This window comes from Vombatus ursinus, unplaced genomic scaffold, assembly GCF_900497805.2.
Source record: "Vombatus ursinus unplaced genomic scaffold, bare-nosed wombat genome assembly UNPS02014779.1, whole genome shotgun sequence".
NCBI lineage: Eukaryota > Metazoa > Chordata > Mammalia > Diprotodontia > Vombatidae > Vombatus > Vombatus ursinus.
This window is the reverse complement of record NW_020954557.1, coordinates 26521611-26539343: the sequence shown is the minus strand read 5'-3', so window position 1 is coordinate 26539343 and position 17733 is coordinate 26521611. Positions and strand designations below refer to the sequence as shown.

General features: G+C 34.9%; 1 protein-coding gene across 1 annotated transcript in view; it reads right to left on the bottom strand.

The window, feature by feature from the left end:
• Nucleotides 1-17733, bottom strand: part of ZSWIM2 (zinc finger SWIM-type containing 2) — a 34622-nt gene that overhangs the window by 12401 nt on the left and 4488 nt on the right. The window contains exons 3-5 of the mRNA XM_027866198.1: nt 16396-16436; nt 8815-9016; nt 3175-3426 (exon numbers count right to left, since the gene is read on the bottom strand). Of these exons, the coding sequence (XP_027721999.1) occupies nt 3175-3426; nt 8815-9016; nt 16396-16436 (495 nt within the window). The remainder of the gene's footprint in view (nt 1-3174; nt 3427-8814; nt 9017-16395; nt 16437-17733) is intronic.

Sequence of the window (17733 nt, the reverse complement as noted above, 5' to 3'; positions counted from 1 at the left end):
GAGAATAAGAAGAGAGGGAAACTAATTAGGAAGCTATTGTAATAATCCCAGTGACAAATAATAAAGGCCTGAACTAGAGTGATAGCCCTGTGGTGAAGAAAACGGAGGGATTTGAGAGATGTTGTGGAGACAAAATCAATGACTTGAAAATTGATTGGGGTCTGAGGAGATGAGTGAAGAATCTAGGATAATTCTGACATTGCAAAACTGGGTGGAGTTGCATGATGGTGGTAAGAAATTGGAAGTCAAGAAGAAGAACAGGTTTAGGGGAAGGAATGAATTCTATTTTTGACAAGTTGAGTTTGAGAAACCTATGGGACATCTACTGGGAAATGTCTCTAAGGCAAATGATGGCATGAGAATGAGGATTAAGAAAGAGCTAGATTTATAGATTTGAGAGTTATCTGTATAAAGACAATAACTCAACCCTTGGGAAAGTCACAGGATATCAGAACTCAAAAGCAAATTATGAAGTCCTACATGATATGCCATAGAATGGGAAAAGCTCTTAGAGATAATCTTATCAAATCCTGTTTTGGTTCAAATGAGGAAGGAGGTCCAGGGGGTGAAAGCAACATAGCTGATAAGTGGCAGAGTCACAACTTGAACCCAAAGCTTCTGACTCCATGTCCAGAAGTCTTTCTACTATAGCATCCTTCCTCCTAGGCCTACTCTTTGTCATTGGTAGTTCCCATACTCTTAACTCTGCACCCTCCACCTCCATCCAGGACACAAAGTATAACCTAGCAGTTATTCATTTAATCAACAATCATTTAATAGCAACTGTATGTAGATCACCGACCTAAGAACTAGGGCTGGTGGAAAAGACACAAATATACTCTAAAAATAGATGTTTCTTAGGAAGTCCTGAGGATTAACAAGCACATGGTTCTTATAATGTGTAGGTAACACACACACACACACACACACACACACACACACACAATATGATGTATTTTCTTGCTATCCTAATATCTTTTATTATTTACCATATGAAATTGAAAACTGAGCAAGAAGAATAATTATTTCAAATATGTAAAAATAAAATTAGCAGAGACTTCTAATGGCTTCAAGAATAAATTCTGACTTATTTGGAAAAAAAAAGGTGATAGCATACTTTAGAGTCAATAGACTATGTAAACTACAAATATGAATGTTTTGAGTATAGTTTTAGTTTCTGAAACCACCAAAATAATTTCTAAAATTTCTCACACTGTACCTGTATTAAAAACATTAACTATTATGATAAGCACAATATATCCTTCATAATTTTTATGAAGTCTCTATTGTTACTGGAGAAAGAAAAAAAGCATTATGATCACTTGGTTATTTTTTTCTTCCAACTTGAACAGTAAGGACACCACAAAATTTCCTAAAGAACAAAAATGTGACAAGAAAACACTGATAAACTGGGATATGAGATATTCTAGTGAACTAAAAATTCTAATTAACTAAGAATTACCAGAATACTTTTGTTTCAAAATTAATGAAAATCTTTATTGGTTCATTTTCCAAATGTGTAAGTTAAATGTATTTATAATTTATGAGTTTACAGTGTTCTTCAGTCTATTAATCTGAGTATCAGTTAGGATTATAGTATACTTTAACAATTAAACAAATATGTATTAATCAACTACTGTATGTTAGATATTGTCCCAGGCACGGAGGACACAAAGATGAAAATTGCAACTCCTATCCTCCAGCAGCTTATATTCTAATGAGAGATTATTATTCATCTGTACACAAATAATAACTAGTATTATATAGTACCATAGGGTTTTCAAATTGCTTTATAAATATTATCTCATTTTATTCTTACAATAATTCTGAGAGGTAGGTACTATTATTATTCCCATTTTACACATGAGGAAACTGAGGCGCAGAAGCTTAAGTGACTTGCTTAGGGTCATACAGCTAGTTAAGTGTCTCAAGCTGAATTTGAACTCAAGCCTTCCTGACTCCAGGTCCAGGACTTCATCCAACCGCACTGCTTGGCTATCTGAAATACTGTCTCATACACAAATAAGTATGCTACAAAGCAGAATATGATAAGGGAAAAGGAGAGGTCTAAACAAAGTGGAGAGGTCTAAATAAAAACCAAACAAAATGAGATAGAGATCACTTTTATCTGTGAGGGAATAAGGAAAAATATCATAGAAAAGGTGAAGCATAAAGTGGTTCTTGGAGAAAGTGAAAGATTTTACTAGGTAAGAATGTGGCCTGGTCAACAACCTGGGCAAATGCATGGAATTAGAAGACAGAACTACATAGAGCAATAGATATTAGCTTGGTTTGGTTTTAACATAGAGTGGTACTCTCACATGAAGGAGAGTAGAGTGAAATAAGGCTGGAAAATTCTTTTCTTTAAAAAAGACGAATAGAGAAATAACAAAAACTAGATTTATTAAAAATATATGCCAAAAATAACTCAAGAGGCAAATGCTTCAGTAGAATGGAAAAGGAAATAATGTCTTCTTCAAAATACATGGGAAAGCTGACAAAAAAAGGAAATGCAACAGATTTTAACAGTCCATTTAAAAAGGCTGGTATTAACAAGAGACTTTTGATTTGTTATGTCTTTGCCTCAGATTGTTTTCACTGGCTGTTCTCCATGCCTGGAATTTTGACCCTCTTCATTGCTACCTGTTGGCTTCCTTCAAGTTACAGCTAAAGTCTTCTCTTACGCAAGAAGAGCTAATTTCCAATTTATCTTTTATGTATCTTGTTTGTATGTTGTTGTTTTTCCCATTAAACTATAAGCTCTTTCAGAACAGAGACTTAGACTGGAACATGCAATGCTGCTAGGAAGTTACTATGCACTTCGAAAGACTAGCAATTTGAGAATCTCCCCCAATGTAACCTGTAACCCCTCAATGTTTCTTTAATTTTTGTGTCTGAAAAATTCAAAACCTTAGCGGTCAACCGTCTGGCAATGATCTTCTCTATAAGTTGGTTAACCTGGTCCTCAGGCAACACCATCTGTTTCAGGGTCCATACTTTTAAGTCTTTCCAGCTTGGATACACCTATTAGAGCTTGGGCTCTTTTTGAAGAGGCTTTCAGAGTCATTTGCATGCCAAGGTGAGTCATTAAACTAGGACTTATTGAGTTAAGAAGTTTTGATACTGTGAAAAATAAAGGCTATTTTTCTAATTTTTAAAATGATTAATACTTACTTATAACATGTTCCCTCAATTGGAAACTGTCTGCAGTTGTTACATGGAATTCCAAGGTGTTTGTCAAGCCTTTCTTTCTCTGCTGCTGTCACAAGTCTATTGGAGTTTCTGAATTCATCTAAAATAAGTTTTAAAGGTGCAAACTCTTCCCTGCATAGAGGGCACTTGACAACAGAGTTTTTTGATGACTTATCCTGATGATCAGCCCATATTTTCATACATTTTATATGAACACTATTACCACAACCATACCTGATAGAAATAATAGAGAATTTGCAAAAGTTATTTTTTACCAATAACATTATAACTATTCAATGTACCATCAAATCTGTTTCTCTACTAACTGTGTATCATCAAAAACTGTTATATCAAGTTAACTGTTACCATCAGAAAGTTACTACAACTTTTCCCCCTCATAAGACACAGTTCTGAATTGATTTCCAGGTATAATTTCTTTGTCTCTACTGAATTATACATTTCTAGAAGTGCTAAGCATAAGAGTTACATCAGAAAAATTTCAATTTAGCCTGTTTGATTTATTGTAGGATTTTATTTCACTAGTGCTTCATTTGTAAAATAAAAAAAAATATCAATCAATAAATCAATCACTAAACATTTATTAAGTGCTTATGTGCCAGGCACTTTGCTAAGCATGGAAGATTCAAAGAGGCCAAGACAATCCTTGCCTTCAAGGAGTTCACAATCTAATGGTAGAGACAACGTGCAAACAAATATAAACAAAGACGCTATATAGAAGATAAAAAAGAAGAGGGAAGGCACTAGAATTAAGAGGACTTGGGAAAGGGTTTCTGCAGAAGATGAGATTTTAGTTGGGACTTAAAAGGAAGCCAGTGGGTGAAGTTGAGGGAGGTTGTTCCAGGCATAAGGGACAACCAGAGAAAGTATCAGGAGTTGGAAAATAGATCCAGGAGAGAGAATTTAAAAATTACTGGAGTATCTGAAAGCCATGATCAAAAAAAGAGCCTGGACATCATCTTTCAAGAAATGATCAAGGAAAACTGCCCTGATATTTTAGAATCAGAGGGCAAAATAGAAATTGAAAGAATCCACCAATCTCCTCCTGAAAGAGATCCCCAAAGGAAAACTCCTAGGAATATTGTAGCCAAATTCCAGAGTTCCCAGGTCAAGGAGAAAATATTATCCGCAGCCAGAAAGAAACAATTCAAGTATTGTGGAAACACAATCAGGATAACACAAGATTTAGCAGCTTCTACATTAAGGGACCGCAGGGCATGGAATATAATATTCCAGAGGGCAAAGGAAATAGGATTACAACTAAGAATCACCTACCCAGCAAAACTGAGTATAATCCTTCAGGGGAAAAAATGGTCATTCAGTGAAATAGAGGACTTTCAAGCATTCTTGATGAAAAGACCAAAGCTGAATAGAAAATATGACTTTCAAATACAAGACTCAAGTGGAACATGAAGAGGTAAACAGGAAAGAGAAATCATAAGACACTTATTAAGGTTGAATTGTTTACATTCCTGCATGGAAAAATGATATTTGTGACTCATGAGACCTTTGTCAGTATTGGGATAGTTGGAGGGAAAATTATATGTATGTATGTATAGATAGATAGATAGATAGATAGATAGATAGATAGATAGACAGACAGACAGATAGCTAGGGGGCACAGGGTGAGTTGAAGATGAAGGGGGTCATATCTGGAGAATAAAATTAAGGGGTGAGAGATGATTATACTAGGAGAAGGAGAAAGGGAAAGGTAGAATGGGGTAAATTATCTCACAAAAAGAAAAGAAAAGGCTCTTACACTGGAGGGGAAATGGGGGAAGGTGAGAGGGAATGAGTGAATCTTAATCTCATAGGATTTGACTTAAGGAGGGAATAACATACACAATTAGGTATTACCCTACAGGAAAACAGGCGGAAAGGGGACAAGAGAGTAGGGGGATGATGGACAGGAGGGCACACTGGGAAGGGGGATAATCAGAAGCAAATACTTCTGAGGAGGCACAGGGTCAAAACAAAGAATAGAATAAATGGGGGAGGGCAGGATAGGATTAAGGGAAATAGAGTTAGTTTTTCATAGCATGTCTACTATGGAAGTGTTTTGCATAACTGCACACGTATAACCTATATTGAGTTGCTTGCCTTTTCAATGAGGGTGGGTGGGGAGGGAGGGAGAAAATTTGAAACCCAAAGTTTTAAAAACACATGTTTAAAAAAATGTTTTCACATGCAACTGGGAAATGAGAAATACAGGAAATGGGGTAGAGAAATCTATCCTGCCCTCCAGGAAAATAGAAGGGGAAAGGGATAAGAGAAGGGGGGGGTGACATAAAAGGGAAGGCAGACTAGGGGAAGGGCTATTCAGAATGCATGCCATCTTGGGGTGGGGGGAGGGGCGAGATAGGGTGAAAATTTGGAACTCAATAAATGTTGAAAACTGAAAATAAATTTATTAAAAAAAAAAAGTGTCAGGAGCTGAGAGATGGAGTGTCTTATCTGTGGCACAGCCAGGAGGCAAGTGTCACTGAACAGAAGAGTATGTAATAGGGAGTAAGGTATAAGAAGACTGGAAAGGTAGGAGGGGATTAGGTTATGAAAGGCTTTGAATGCCAAACAGAGGATTTTGTATTTGATCCTGGAGGCTACAGCGAACCATAGGAGTTTTATTAAGTAGGAGAGTGACATGGTCAGATCTTCACTTTAGGAAAAATCACTTTGGTGGCTGAATGGAGGATGGAGTAGGGAGAGTTCTGAGGCAGGTAGACTCACCAGCAGGATATTGTAATAGTCCAGGCATGAGGTGATGAGGGCATGCATTAGCGTGGCGGTAAGTGTCAGAAGAGAAAAGGGGCCATATTTGAGAGATGTTGCAAAGGTGAAATCAATAGGTTTTGGCAAAAGATTGGATATGAGGGGGAGGTCAGAGATGAAGAACTGAGGATGACTATTAGGTTTTGAACCTGAGGGATTGGGCGCATGGTGTGGTTTCCTTATAGTAATAGGGAAGGTGGGAGTAGGGTTTAGGGGGAAAGATAAAGAGCTCTATTTTAGATATATTTAGTTTAAGATGTCTACTGGATAGCTAGTTAAAAGGCAGCTGGTGATATGAGATTGGAGGTCAGCAGAGAGGTTAGGGCAGAATTGGTAGAATATTATCAGAATTACTTGTTACAGTTTAAAAATCTTACCCACTTACCATAACGTGATGTATCGTTATATCTTAAAAATCTCAGATTTTAAAAATTATGTTGTCTTCAAGGATTTGCAGCGAATAGGGGAGATGTTGCAGGACTTGAGGCATACAAACAATAGATTAAAAAAAGCTATGGAAGACAGAGACTTTAAATAACTATTGACTGTTGATTGTTGTCTAGTGAGCTTGTCATTGTTTCCTGAAAAAATTCTAGAATGGATTTTTAAAAGGACAGAGTATAAGCACTTAAGGAGAGGCAGTCACTGTGAGCCTATGTGCATGGATAGAGAATTTTGTATGGCAGACAAGCACACTTCTACCTCTTCTTCTTCTTCTTTTTTTTTTTTTTTTGACATGGTTACTTAATAGGATAATGGGGAAAATCCATAGACATATTATAACTGGATCTCATACAGGTATCACTTGGTCAATTTCTCATAATACCCTTACAGAGAAATGTGTTTAGAACTGTTTGACTGACTAAACCTAGAGTGTTGATTAATGGATCAATATAAGAAGCTCTCCAGAGGACTGCTACCTCAAGATCCTGTCCTTAACTGTATTCTCTTCAACATTTTATTAGTAATTTCAGTGAGACATAGATAATATGCTTCGCAAGTGACGCAAATTCGGGGAGGGATAACACAATGTATAACTAAATAAGGATCCGCAAATATCTCATTATCTTATCCCTAAACAAGATGAAAATTAATTGAAGTAAATTCTGTTCGTGGGTTTAAAAAACAACTCATAAATACAGTTTGGGGAAGACAGGAATATCTTGGAGTACTGATGATGTCCAGTGTTGGGGGTCACATTTTAGAAAGGCTTAAGATAAGCTACATTGGTGGGTGGAGAATGTGGTTAGACTAGTAAGGAGGCTCAAAAGCAAATCATTCAAGAACTGAATGAAGTAACTAGGAATGTTTAGGAAGGGGAAGAGGAGGTTTTAAGGGTTATAGCTTTTAAATATCTAAAAGGTTATCATGCAGCAAAGTACTAAATTGGTTCTGTTTGGCCCTAGAAGGCAAATGCCAGACCAATTGATGGAAATTAGGGCAGCAGATTTTGGCTAAATATAAAATAAGAAATATCTTGAAACAAATAAGTCTGTCCAAAAATGGAATAGTTTGCTTTGAAGGATAATGAATTCTTCACAAGCAGAGATCTGAAACTGATACTCAGGATGCAGTAAATAGGATTTATGTTTCACAAAGGCTGGATTAGATTACTTTTAAAGTATTATCCACTTCAGCAATTCTATGATGATATGAAGTTCTTTATTAACACTTCAGGAAACACTTTGGAAATGGGATATTTTCTTAGATCAGATAAAAGTTGATAAAAACAGGTATGGAAAACTAAGCTCCCTAGAAATTGGGAGAAAATTATTAATGGAAATGAATGAAAGAAATGGAAATAAAAAAATGCAATATTATTTAAGAAGGTAGATTAGCATGAACAATATTTTAAAATATCATTTTATTAAATGTATTTAAGTATTAATATTTATATATTTATATTGTCACAAATATATTGAATTATAAAATTTATTAAATTTAAATATTTATAAGCACTTCAAAATTTTATTTATCCTTCAAATATTTAAGTGCAAATAAAATTTTGAATTATTTATTAATATTTAAAATATTAAGTTATTTATACATTATGATAAAATATATTGTATTATATATTATATATTGTATATTATATATTATATATATTATTTATAAATGGATTTTGAAAGCTACAAGGTATTTTACCATACTAAAGTGAGAGAATAGCTTTATATTTTAAGTACTACCATAAATATAATAGTATTACATTATTTCTTTACTTTCAAAGTATATACACATATGTATACATACTTGCACATTATATATATGCATACATAAATATCTGTATATATAATCATGTAAATTATGCATATAAATTATTTTGAAATTTTGTGTAAATTAAAGGTTAGGATTGATTTTCTAAGCCTAATTTAATTTTTGATCCATTAAAAGTTTACCAAAGAAAACAGTATGAAAACAATTCTTACAATAGGCTATCTTTTATAGAAAAGGTTTAATTTTTCATTTTGGGAAACCTCATAATTAATAGATTCATAGATTAAGAGAGCTGAGAGGGGATCCAAGAAGTCTACTAGTCCCACCCTCTCATTCAGTAAGGAGGAAACTGAGGCAGACAGGTAAGTTAACTGTTCTGTCTAAGGTTTCACAGATTTTAAGTACCAGAGCTGGGATTTGAACCCAGGACCTCAGATTCTTAAGCCAGCCTTTCCATTGTATCACCATAAATAACTCTGAATCAACTGAATTGGTATTGAGATCACATTCAAAGATTCATATTGTTCCAGTATTAATGAATCATCATGTGCCATCTCTCTAAAGACAAGCCAATTTAGAAAGAATTTTTCCTTAACTTTCTTATCTCAAGAGAAAAATAACCTGCAGTAGGTGACTGGTAACTTTTTTTCTAGGAGCTCTTCTTGACATATGGAGCAGACATCATCTGAACAAATTTCCTTCTGTTTGATGTATCCATCTTTTTCAATATATGGTCTCTTAGTTGGCTGTGGAGTCTGTTCTCGATGTAATCCCCGAAGCAATTCACTGATTTCTCGTTCCACAAGACCCAACTGAAAAGCATCTGAGGAAAACCCACTCAAAATTAAGATTCATTGATAACCACTTTAAATTGTAGAATTACTAAAATATTTTACATATAAACTGAAACTTTCTTTCGAACATTAGAAAAATTACATTGGGTAAAGGATACACAGCTAATTCTGACTGATTTTTGGAATGTCTATTTCCTGCAAAAACTGAAAATCTGGTTATTTATGGATAAAAGGGAATTTAACTCTTCTTTATCACCTCTAAGAGAATGAGGAAAAAGTTAGGATTTGGTGTTAGTTATAAAATAGAGTGTCATTAAACTTTGGAGGCTCTATTTGTCATCTGCAAACTCTCTCATTGGACATTACCCTAGTAATAGCAGAAGAAGAGAAAATACATAAATATGCAAATAGTGGGAATAATAGAAGAACTGGAGCAAAAATTAATAAAACAGATATAAGACCATAAGAATAAGAGGAAAAGAAATTTAAAAAGTATCAAAGAAGTAATAGCAGAGGACTGCTAGTTTTTTTTTAAGCATATATTTGGAAGCGGAAATAAATGTGAAAAAGAATTTCAAAATGAAGTTAAACAAAACAAAAAACCCCAAACAATATATGGAATGTCATATTTGGAGTGAATCATTAGAAACGTGTATAAAATTGTTAATACAGTTTCTGTTACTCATCTTTCTGTGTACCAGTTATGTATGACTCTTCAAAGGGTTGCCCTGCTAATACAGACCTTTAATAAAAAGCACTATGGAATAAATTAAATGAACTTTAAAGATAACACACACATATGATGTATGCCTCTGGAAGAAAGGTATTTTAGGTATGTCAAATGTAGAACTGTTATTACCTTTACAGAAGGTAAAAGAGCCTAACAAATGGGGAGAAGGAAGAAGCTTCAAATTCCATTTACCAATGAAGAAAAACTGGTAGAAAGTGAGTGTTGCACTGAAAAAATATTAGAAAATGGAAAAGGAGTTATCTAGGTAAAGAGTTTGGTTAAGAAATTACAAAATGGAGGCTACAGGTTGAGCGACAAAAAAAAAAAAGAAAAGAAAGAAAACCAAGCATGTTCTATATATGATATGATAGAAAAAGTACTGGCCTAGGAGACAGAAGACCTAAATTCTGATCTGGCTTGGGCAACACTAATTAGTTGTGTTACATTAGGCAAGTAACTCCAGTAATCAATCAATAAACATTTGTCAGAAGCTTCATATGTGCTCAACAGACATGCTTATTATATGCTAAAAATAGTTCCTATCCTCAGGTAGCCTACATTCTAGTCAGGGAGACAGGTATATAAATAAGTATATATATATATATAAGATACATGCAGCATATGTGGAAGGTTGCCTTAGAGAAGCTTCGGATGTTGTGGGGGGATGGCCAGGGAAGGATGGCAGTTTATTGACTAAGGGGGTTACACAGTCAGATCTATGCTTTTTAGGAAAATCACTATAGAATCTGGATTGGACTGTAGGAACAACTCAGGGAGTACAATTAAAAGGCTACTGAACTAGCCCAGGCAAGTAGAGATGACAGTGACATGGATAAAGATTCAGCAAAGGAGATGAGAAAGAGCTGTCAGACAAGTAGGACAAGAACTAAGAGAGAACAGTCATGAAAACCCAGAGAAGGGAGAGTATCCAGAAAAAAAAAAAAAGGTGATCAATAGTGTTAAATGCTACAGAAGGTTCAAGAAAAGTGAGGAACTGAGAAGAGGCCATTTGGCAATTCAGAGATTACTAGTAATTTTAGACAGAGCAATTTCAGAAGAAGGACGAGGTTGGAATCCAGGTTGCAAAGGGTATATGGAAGAGAAGGAGAAAGGTTTTGCTTAACTTTGTTGTTGATGGGATTGTGGAAGAGCATACTATATGGGAGAAGAATTATAGGGGGGACTTCAGTGTAAAAATCAAAACAAATTACTAAACTCTTTTTCCCCCTAAAAAAAGAGTAAAAAAAGATAAAGGCACTGAATATAGATTTTTTTTTTCCCTCTGAATTTAGCTAAAAAGGAAAGGAAAGATAAAGTATAACAGTTAGTAGGAATGAAACAAGTTATTTTTTCCCCCTAAGAATGGGGGAGACAAGCATATTTTTAGGCAATGGGGAAGAAATCTAGAAATAGAACAGATTGAAGATTATAGACTGGGAGTGATAATGGGGACAACTGACTAGAGATGACAGGAAAGGATGAGATCAAAGGTATATATAGAAGAGTTGGTCTTATTGAGAAGGGCAACCTCAGTTTCTTTTTTGCTTTTTGATACAGATTTTTCTAGTCTAGAAGGATGAGTTCCTAGTATCTGCACTTTTGGTCAGTTCATCCTAAAATCTGCTCCATCTTAATTTTTCTCTTTCTTTCTGAATGCCTTATTAATTTTTTACCACTTCAGCTATATCTGCCATTAAATTATTGGAATTTTATTCACTGCACAGTATTTCCAAACCTAATAGAATATAAGCTTCTTGACAGCTAAGACTTCTATTTTTGTCTTTGCATTCCCTAGCTCATAGCAGAGTGGCTGGCACATAGCAGCTACTTAATAAATGCTTGTTGACTGACTTATAGGGTTTTGTAATACATTATCAGATAAAGGACAATCACTGTCTTTCTGGGGGAAGTCTCAATTATTTTCCCTTGAATGTTTAAAAGTCTTATTTAGTACAGAAAAGTTCTGAATGCATAGTAAGATCAGCTTTCAAATCATACTCTTTTGGAGGGCAGAAGGGTGGGAACATGGGCCTTTTGTCACAAAGACCCAATCTGCCTCGTCTCTGAATGAGCTACTGAGAAAATCTTTGGGTTTCATCTAGCAAAGATGATGAGGAAGAAGCAGGTTAATTATGGAAATTAAAAATACTGCTGAGGCCTCATTAAAAGGAAAGAGAAAAATAAAAAATCTTGAAAAAAAAGACTCAGGAATAGCAGAGATGCAGAAGTGTATAAATTAACAAAAGAATTACTTAATGAATGGATAGGAAGATAACTCATACAGAGGTTCCCAAATTTATTTGGCATACTGTCCCCTTTAAAAAAAAAATTACTCAGGACCCCCCACCGCCACTTTCCCCCCCTCCTCCGGAAATCTGCTTTCTTTAATCCTTCAATGTCTTTTTTTGTTTTGTTTTGTTTTAATTTGCAGCACCTGAGGCTTTTTACTGCCCCTTGGATTGTCCCAGCGCCCCCAGGGGGCAGTATTGTCCACTATGGGAACCTAGGTGCAATAGAGGAAAAAATTTTAACACACTGTAAGAAATGAAAATATCCCACTTTTAAAGGTATAGATCATAGGATCATATATTTAGAGTTAGAAAATACTTCTGAAGCTTTCTAGTCCAGCTCTCTCTTTTTATGATGTGGAAACTGAGTCCCAGAAAAATTAAGTTACTTGCCCAAATTCACACAGGTAGTAAATGGCAGAGCTTACTAAGAGGACAAGTCAAGGTCTATGCTCAAATCCCAGCTCTACCATTTACTTCTTAGGGCTCAGGGACATAGCTTACAAGATACTATTGAACCCATATGTTACCTATCTATTTTTCTTTCACTTAGATTATAAGCACCATGTAAATAAACTAAGCCCTCTATTTCTTTTGTATTTCTAAACAATGCCTAATAAAATATGTACAAAGTCTTATGCTAGTTGAGAGAAAATGAATCACTGAAAAGATGATCATTTTAGCAGAAATTATACTTTTTCAGTATCAACTAACATTTATATTTTGTTTACTTCTTTGCAATTATAATCTTCCTTTTCTAGTATGAGACAAGTAAGATTATGTTCATTAAAAAGCTAAAGAAAACTACTGATTCATCAATGAACAAGCATATAGTAAGCACTTACTATGTGTTAGGCACTGTGCTAAGAATTGGGGATAAAAAGAAAGGCAAAAACAGTCCCTGATCTCAATCAGCTCACATTCTAATGGGGGAGAGAACATGTAATTAACTAAGTACATGCAAGATATATAGAGTAGATGGAAGGCAATCTTACAGAAGAAGGCACTCTCAGGGAAGATATTATGGAGGAAGGGAGATGGGAGGAACAGAAAGACCAGCAGAAATCAGAATTAAAGTTGAGTCTTGAAGGAAGCCAAGAAAGCTAAGCGTTAAGTATGAAGAGGAAGAGCTTTCTAGGAATGGGGAACAGTTAGTGCAAAGGCAGGGAAATACGTGAGGTAGGATGGTTGAACCGTACAGTATGCATATGGGAGTAATGCGTTCCTAGAAAAGAACTGGAAAGACAGATTTCATATTTGAGCCTGGAGGGAAAGGAAGTCACCAGGGTTTACTGATCAAGAGTATGACATAGTCAGATCTGTGCTTCAGATAAATTTCTTTGGCAGCTGAATTGAGGATGGAAGGGAGTGGGAGAAACCAGACAGGAAGACCAATTATGGGGGCTATCACAGTAGTCTTGATGAAAGGTGATGTGGGCTTCAAGTAGGTAGATGGCTGTGTGAAGGCAGAGAAGAGAATATATGTGAGAGATAATGTAGATAAAGAAATCCTGGGGCAGTTAGGGGGCGCAGTAGATAGAGTAGTGGCCTTGGATTCAGGAGGACTTGCGTTCAAATATGACCTCAGACACATAATGCTTACTAGCTGTGTGACCCTGGGCAAGTCATTTAACCCCAACTGCCTTGCAAGAAAAAAAAAAAGAAATCACAAGTTGTTACAACTAAACTGGATATATCAGGTTAATGAAAGAGAGTAGTTGAAGTTGACATTGAGGTTGAGAATCTGGCTGAAAGATGGTGGGGCCCTGCAAAGTAATAGGAAAATTCAGAAAAGGGGAGGGTTTGTGGAAAAAGATAATTATATGAATTTTAATACGATGAGTATGAGATCCATATGGGACATCTGGTTTGAAATGTCTAATAGGCAGTTGGTGATGTGGGACTAGGGATCAGGAAGGAGACTATGCTGGATTGATATACATAGAGATAATGACTGAATCTATGGGAGCTGAAATCATCAAGTATGAAAGTAAAAGACCCAAAACAGAGCCCTGGAGGATACTCATAGTTAGTGACTGTGACAAAGGTCAAGATTCAGCAAAAGTGACTGAAAATGAACTGAGAATGGTAGGAAAACCATGAGAACCATGAAAACCCAAAGGTTTTACCTAGAATGAGGTGATTAACAATGCAAATATTACAGAGAAGTCAAGAAAGACGAGGATTGAAAAAACACCATTCGATTTGACAATTAAGAGATCCTTGGTAACACTGAAGATGACAATTCAGTTGAAAGATGAGGTTGGGAGCTAGATTGCAGAGGATTTTGAAGAGGGTAAAAAGAGAAGTGGAGGCACTGGTTACAAAAGTTTTTCTGAGTTTAAGCTGAGAAGTAGAGAAGAAGTATACTACGATAGCTAACTAATTCTAAGATGAATTGGCTACAACTCAGGATTTTTTCCCTTTATTGATCAGAACATGTCTTCTCTTTACAAATTATGTCTTAATTGAGAAACCTTTGATTTCTAAAAATTCTTATTACTCTAGTTACTTTGAATTCACCTACAAATACATGCTAATATAAAAATATGATATAGTTCACACAATTTACTTTATTCAATATTCATTAAGCAAGTAGAAGGCATTATGTGATGAATAAGTTGAATAAGAAATAGTTCCTAACCTCATGATTATTATCTAGTAAGGGTGATATGAAAAATCAGAATACAAAGCAGAAAGCATCAAGTGTAGAAGAGAGGTTTTATAGGATGGAGGGATCTCTTTTAAGGAGAATCAGGGAAGGCATTGTGGATGAAGGGACATCTAGGTTGGCCAGGTTGGTAAGGTTTTATCTGACAGAGATGAGGAAACTACTTTTCAGCCACCACATGAAAAAAGGCATGGAAATGGGAAAATATAGGAAATATTCAGGGCACATGTTCAGCTTGACTTGAGGTTAGATAAGGCTGTTTGGAGCTAGAATGTGGAGACCTTTGAATGCCACTGAAGGTTTTAGAGCAAAGTAGTTGATGTAATCAAAGATGTGCATTAGGGAGATTAATCTAGTAGTAATGCGCACAAAAAATTGGAAGAAGGAAGACTGAGGGCTTATCAAATGCTTAGCAGGCTAATGGCAATATTGCAGTAAAGGGGTAATAGTAGTAGTGATAATACAGAGGGGAAGAATAGGACAGACATTCTGGAAATATAATCAAAAAGAGTTGATATATGATCAAATACAAGGCATGAGACAAAAAAAAATTAACTTCCAGGTTAAATCCATTGATGACAGAGAAGTGTGATACTGTTGAATGAAATAAGGAAATTAGGCTGAGGAAGCGGTTTTGGAATGAAACAACGTGATTTATTTTAGAGATGTTAAACCTTATTTTACAATACACATAATCTATCCTTTCAAGGTGTTAGAGAGACATACAAATATTGGATGTTGAGTAGATAGTTGGCAATGGGAATCTGGAGGTCAAGAGCTGAACAAACTGACAAGGCCATTATGTGCATGGAAATGATAGTTGAAGTCAGAATGCATTGAGTTTTTCAGTGACAACGGTGATAACACGAACTTACGTTTATAGGCTTTTTTATATCTACAAAGTACCTTCCCTGTAAACAAACTCATGAAGTAGGTTTTTGGAGTGTAAAAAAGAGAAGGCTGAGAACAGTGTTGGGAGAATGTTAAGGGAGCAGTGAAATGATCTGTAAGTGGATACAGAGATGGAATAGATTATGCTGTGCTATTAGACAAGCAACTACTGCTTTGCAAAAGAGTTCCCCTCTAAAAGCCACCTTTTTATGTAACAGTTTATTAAGGAAGGGAGGAGGCATTTTTGTTTGAGGTACTGATGTAAACATCATGACTGTGACTTTTAAAAATGTCGTCTTTTGCATGAGGCCAATAATTTCAGTCAATAACATTTTTGAATGACATTTTCTATCAGCTGTCCATTTCTGGATTCTAAACAGCTGTGAAACAAAATTTCATTCTACATCCATCTTCCAACAAAAAGTTTTATATCCAAACAGTGAAACACTGTTTAGCAAACATTGATAAAGTTCCACCTGTCCAATCACCGACCAAGCAAAAGATACTTTATGTTTAAAAGATGCTTTGAATTTTAAGACAGCATACAAAACACTTTTTACTTAGAGATCGTGAAAGAATTACATTATGTAAAGTAATAATTTGTGCTACAGATAGTTGGCAGTGTGCTATGTGTGTCAGGGAATGTAAAGGAATTGTAATAATGCCCGGAAATTGAACAAAAATCAGCTATACTAAAACATAAAGTTATAGAGTTTCTGCCATTTGGAGCATATTTATACTTCAAATTTTCATAAATGAATTTATTAAAAGTTCCTAAATTCAAAGTTCTTAAATCCACGAATCTCAGATGCCACTAAGGATACTTACATTCATGATTTCTTGGAAGCTTGAATTTTTTCAATAATATCCTAATCCACAATTAGACAAATGGAAAGGAAAAAAGTTAAATACTGACTAAATATTTTTAAGCTTAAAAGTAATTAGTTACATAATGTCACCCTAATGTTAGGATAGGAAAATTATTAATAGGTGTATACTATTTAAGTACAAGAGTGGGAGAAAGTATACCTTTAAAACCAATTAATTGTTTAACTGCTTGAGCAACAATTTAGTTCTTTCAAACTAAGCAATATGGAGAAAGGTCATTTGCATAAGTAAATGAAAAGAGAAGCAAATTTATACTAAATAGATTTGCCTGGAGGATTCTACATAACTTTGGTAGGTTATATTTACAATTATAGGGATATAAAGAAAAGCTAAATATTCAAACAATCATCAGGTCTTCCTTAGATTAAATGATAAAATTCTTCTGGTATAACAAATAGCTTTCTTCCTACAAAATTTCACATTAGTATTAAGCAAAAATATGTTCAGTCTTACCAGTGATTATGAAATACAATTTTTTATTTAAAAAAATTAATAGATATGTTACTTATTTAGGTCTAGGAATCCCTCTATTTAAGATTATGATTATGTATTCCATTCAAAAGATTCAAAGCAGGGCAGTGAGATGAAATCTTAAAACTCAAGATGCAATGTCTGGTTTCCTAGCTTTGCAGAAGGTCATAAAATAGAAATAACTGGAGGTAGAGATTGAATAAATTGTAAAACAGAAAGTATATTATGATAGGACCAGTATAATTCCTTGCACAAAGAGGATATTGACTTATTAGAAGAATGAAAGAAAAAACAATACCATCTATAACACTAAAGGGAACTAAAGCATAAAAATACATGTATACATGCAGGCAATACTTTTCTCAATTACGGGATTTTTGAAGAAAAGGAATTCCAAAAATATTTACTTCATTACTTTCAATATTTTGAAGTCACTTAACCAGTTTATTTTATAATATACAATATTATTCAGCAGTATAACTTTATGTGTATATATACCTATATTTATATACCTATAAATTCATGTGTGTATATATATATATACACACACATATATATTTGTGGTTGTTCAGTCATTTTCAATAGTGTTAGGCTCCTTGTGACCCCATTTGGAGTTTTCTTGGCAAAGATATGGGAGTGGTTTGCCATTTCCTTCTCCAGCTCAGTTTTACAAATGAGGAAACTGAGGCAAACAGGGTTAAGTGGCTTGCCAAGGGTCACACAGGTAGTAAGTGTCTGAGGCCAGATTTGAACTCAGGAAGATGAATCCCCCAGGCCTGGCATTCTATCCACTGTACCACCTGGCTG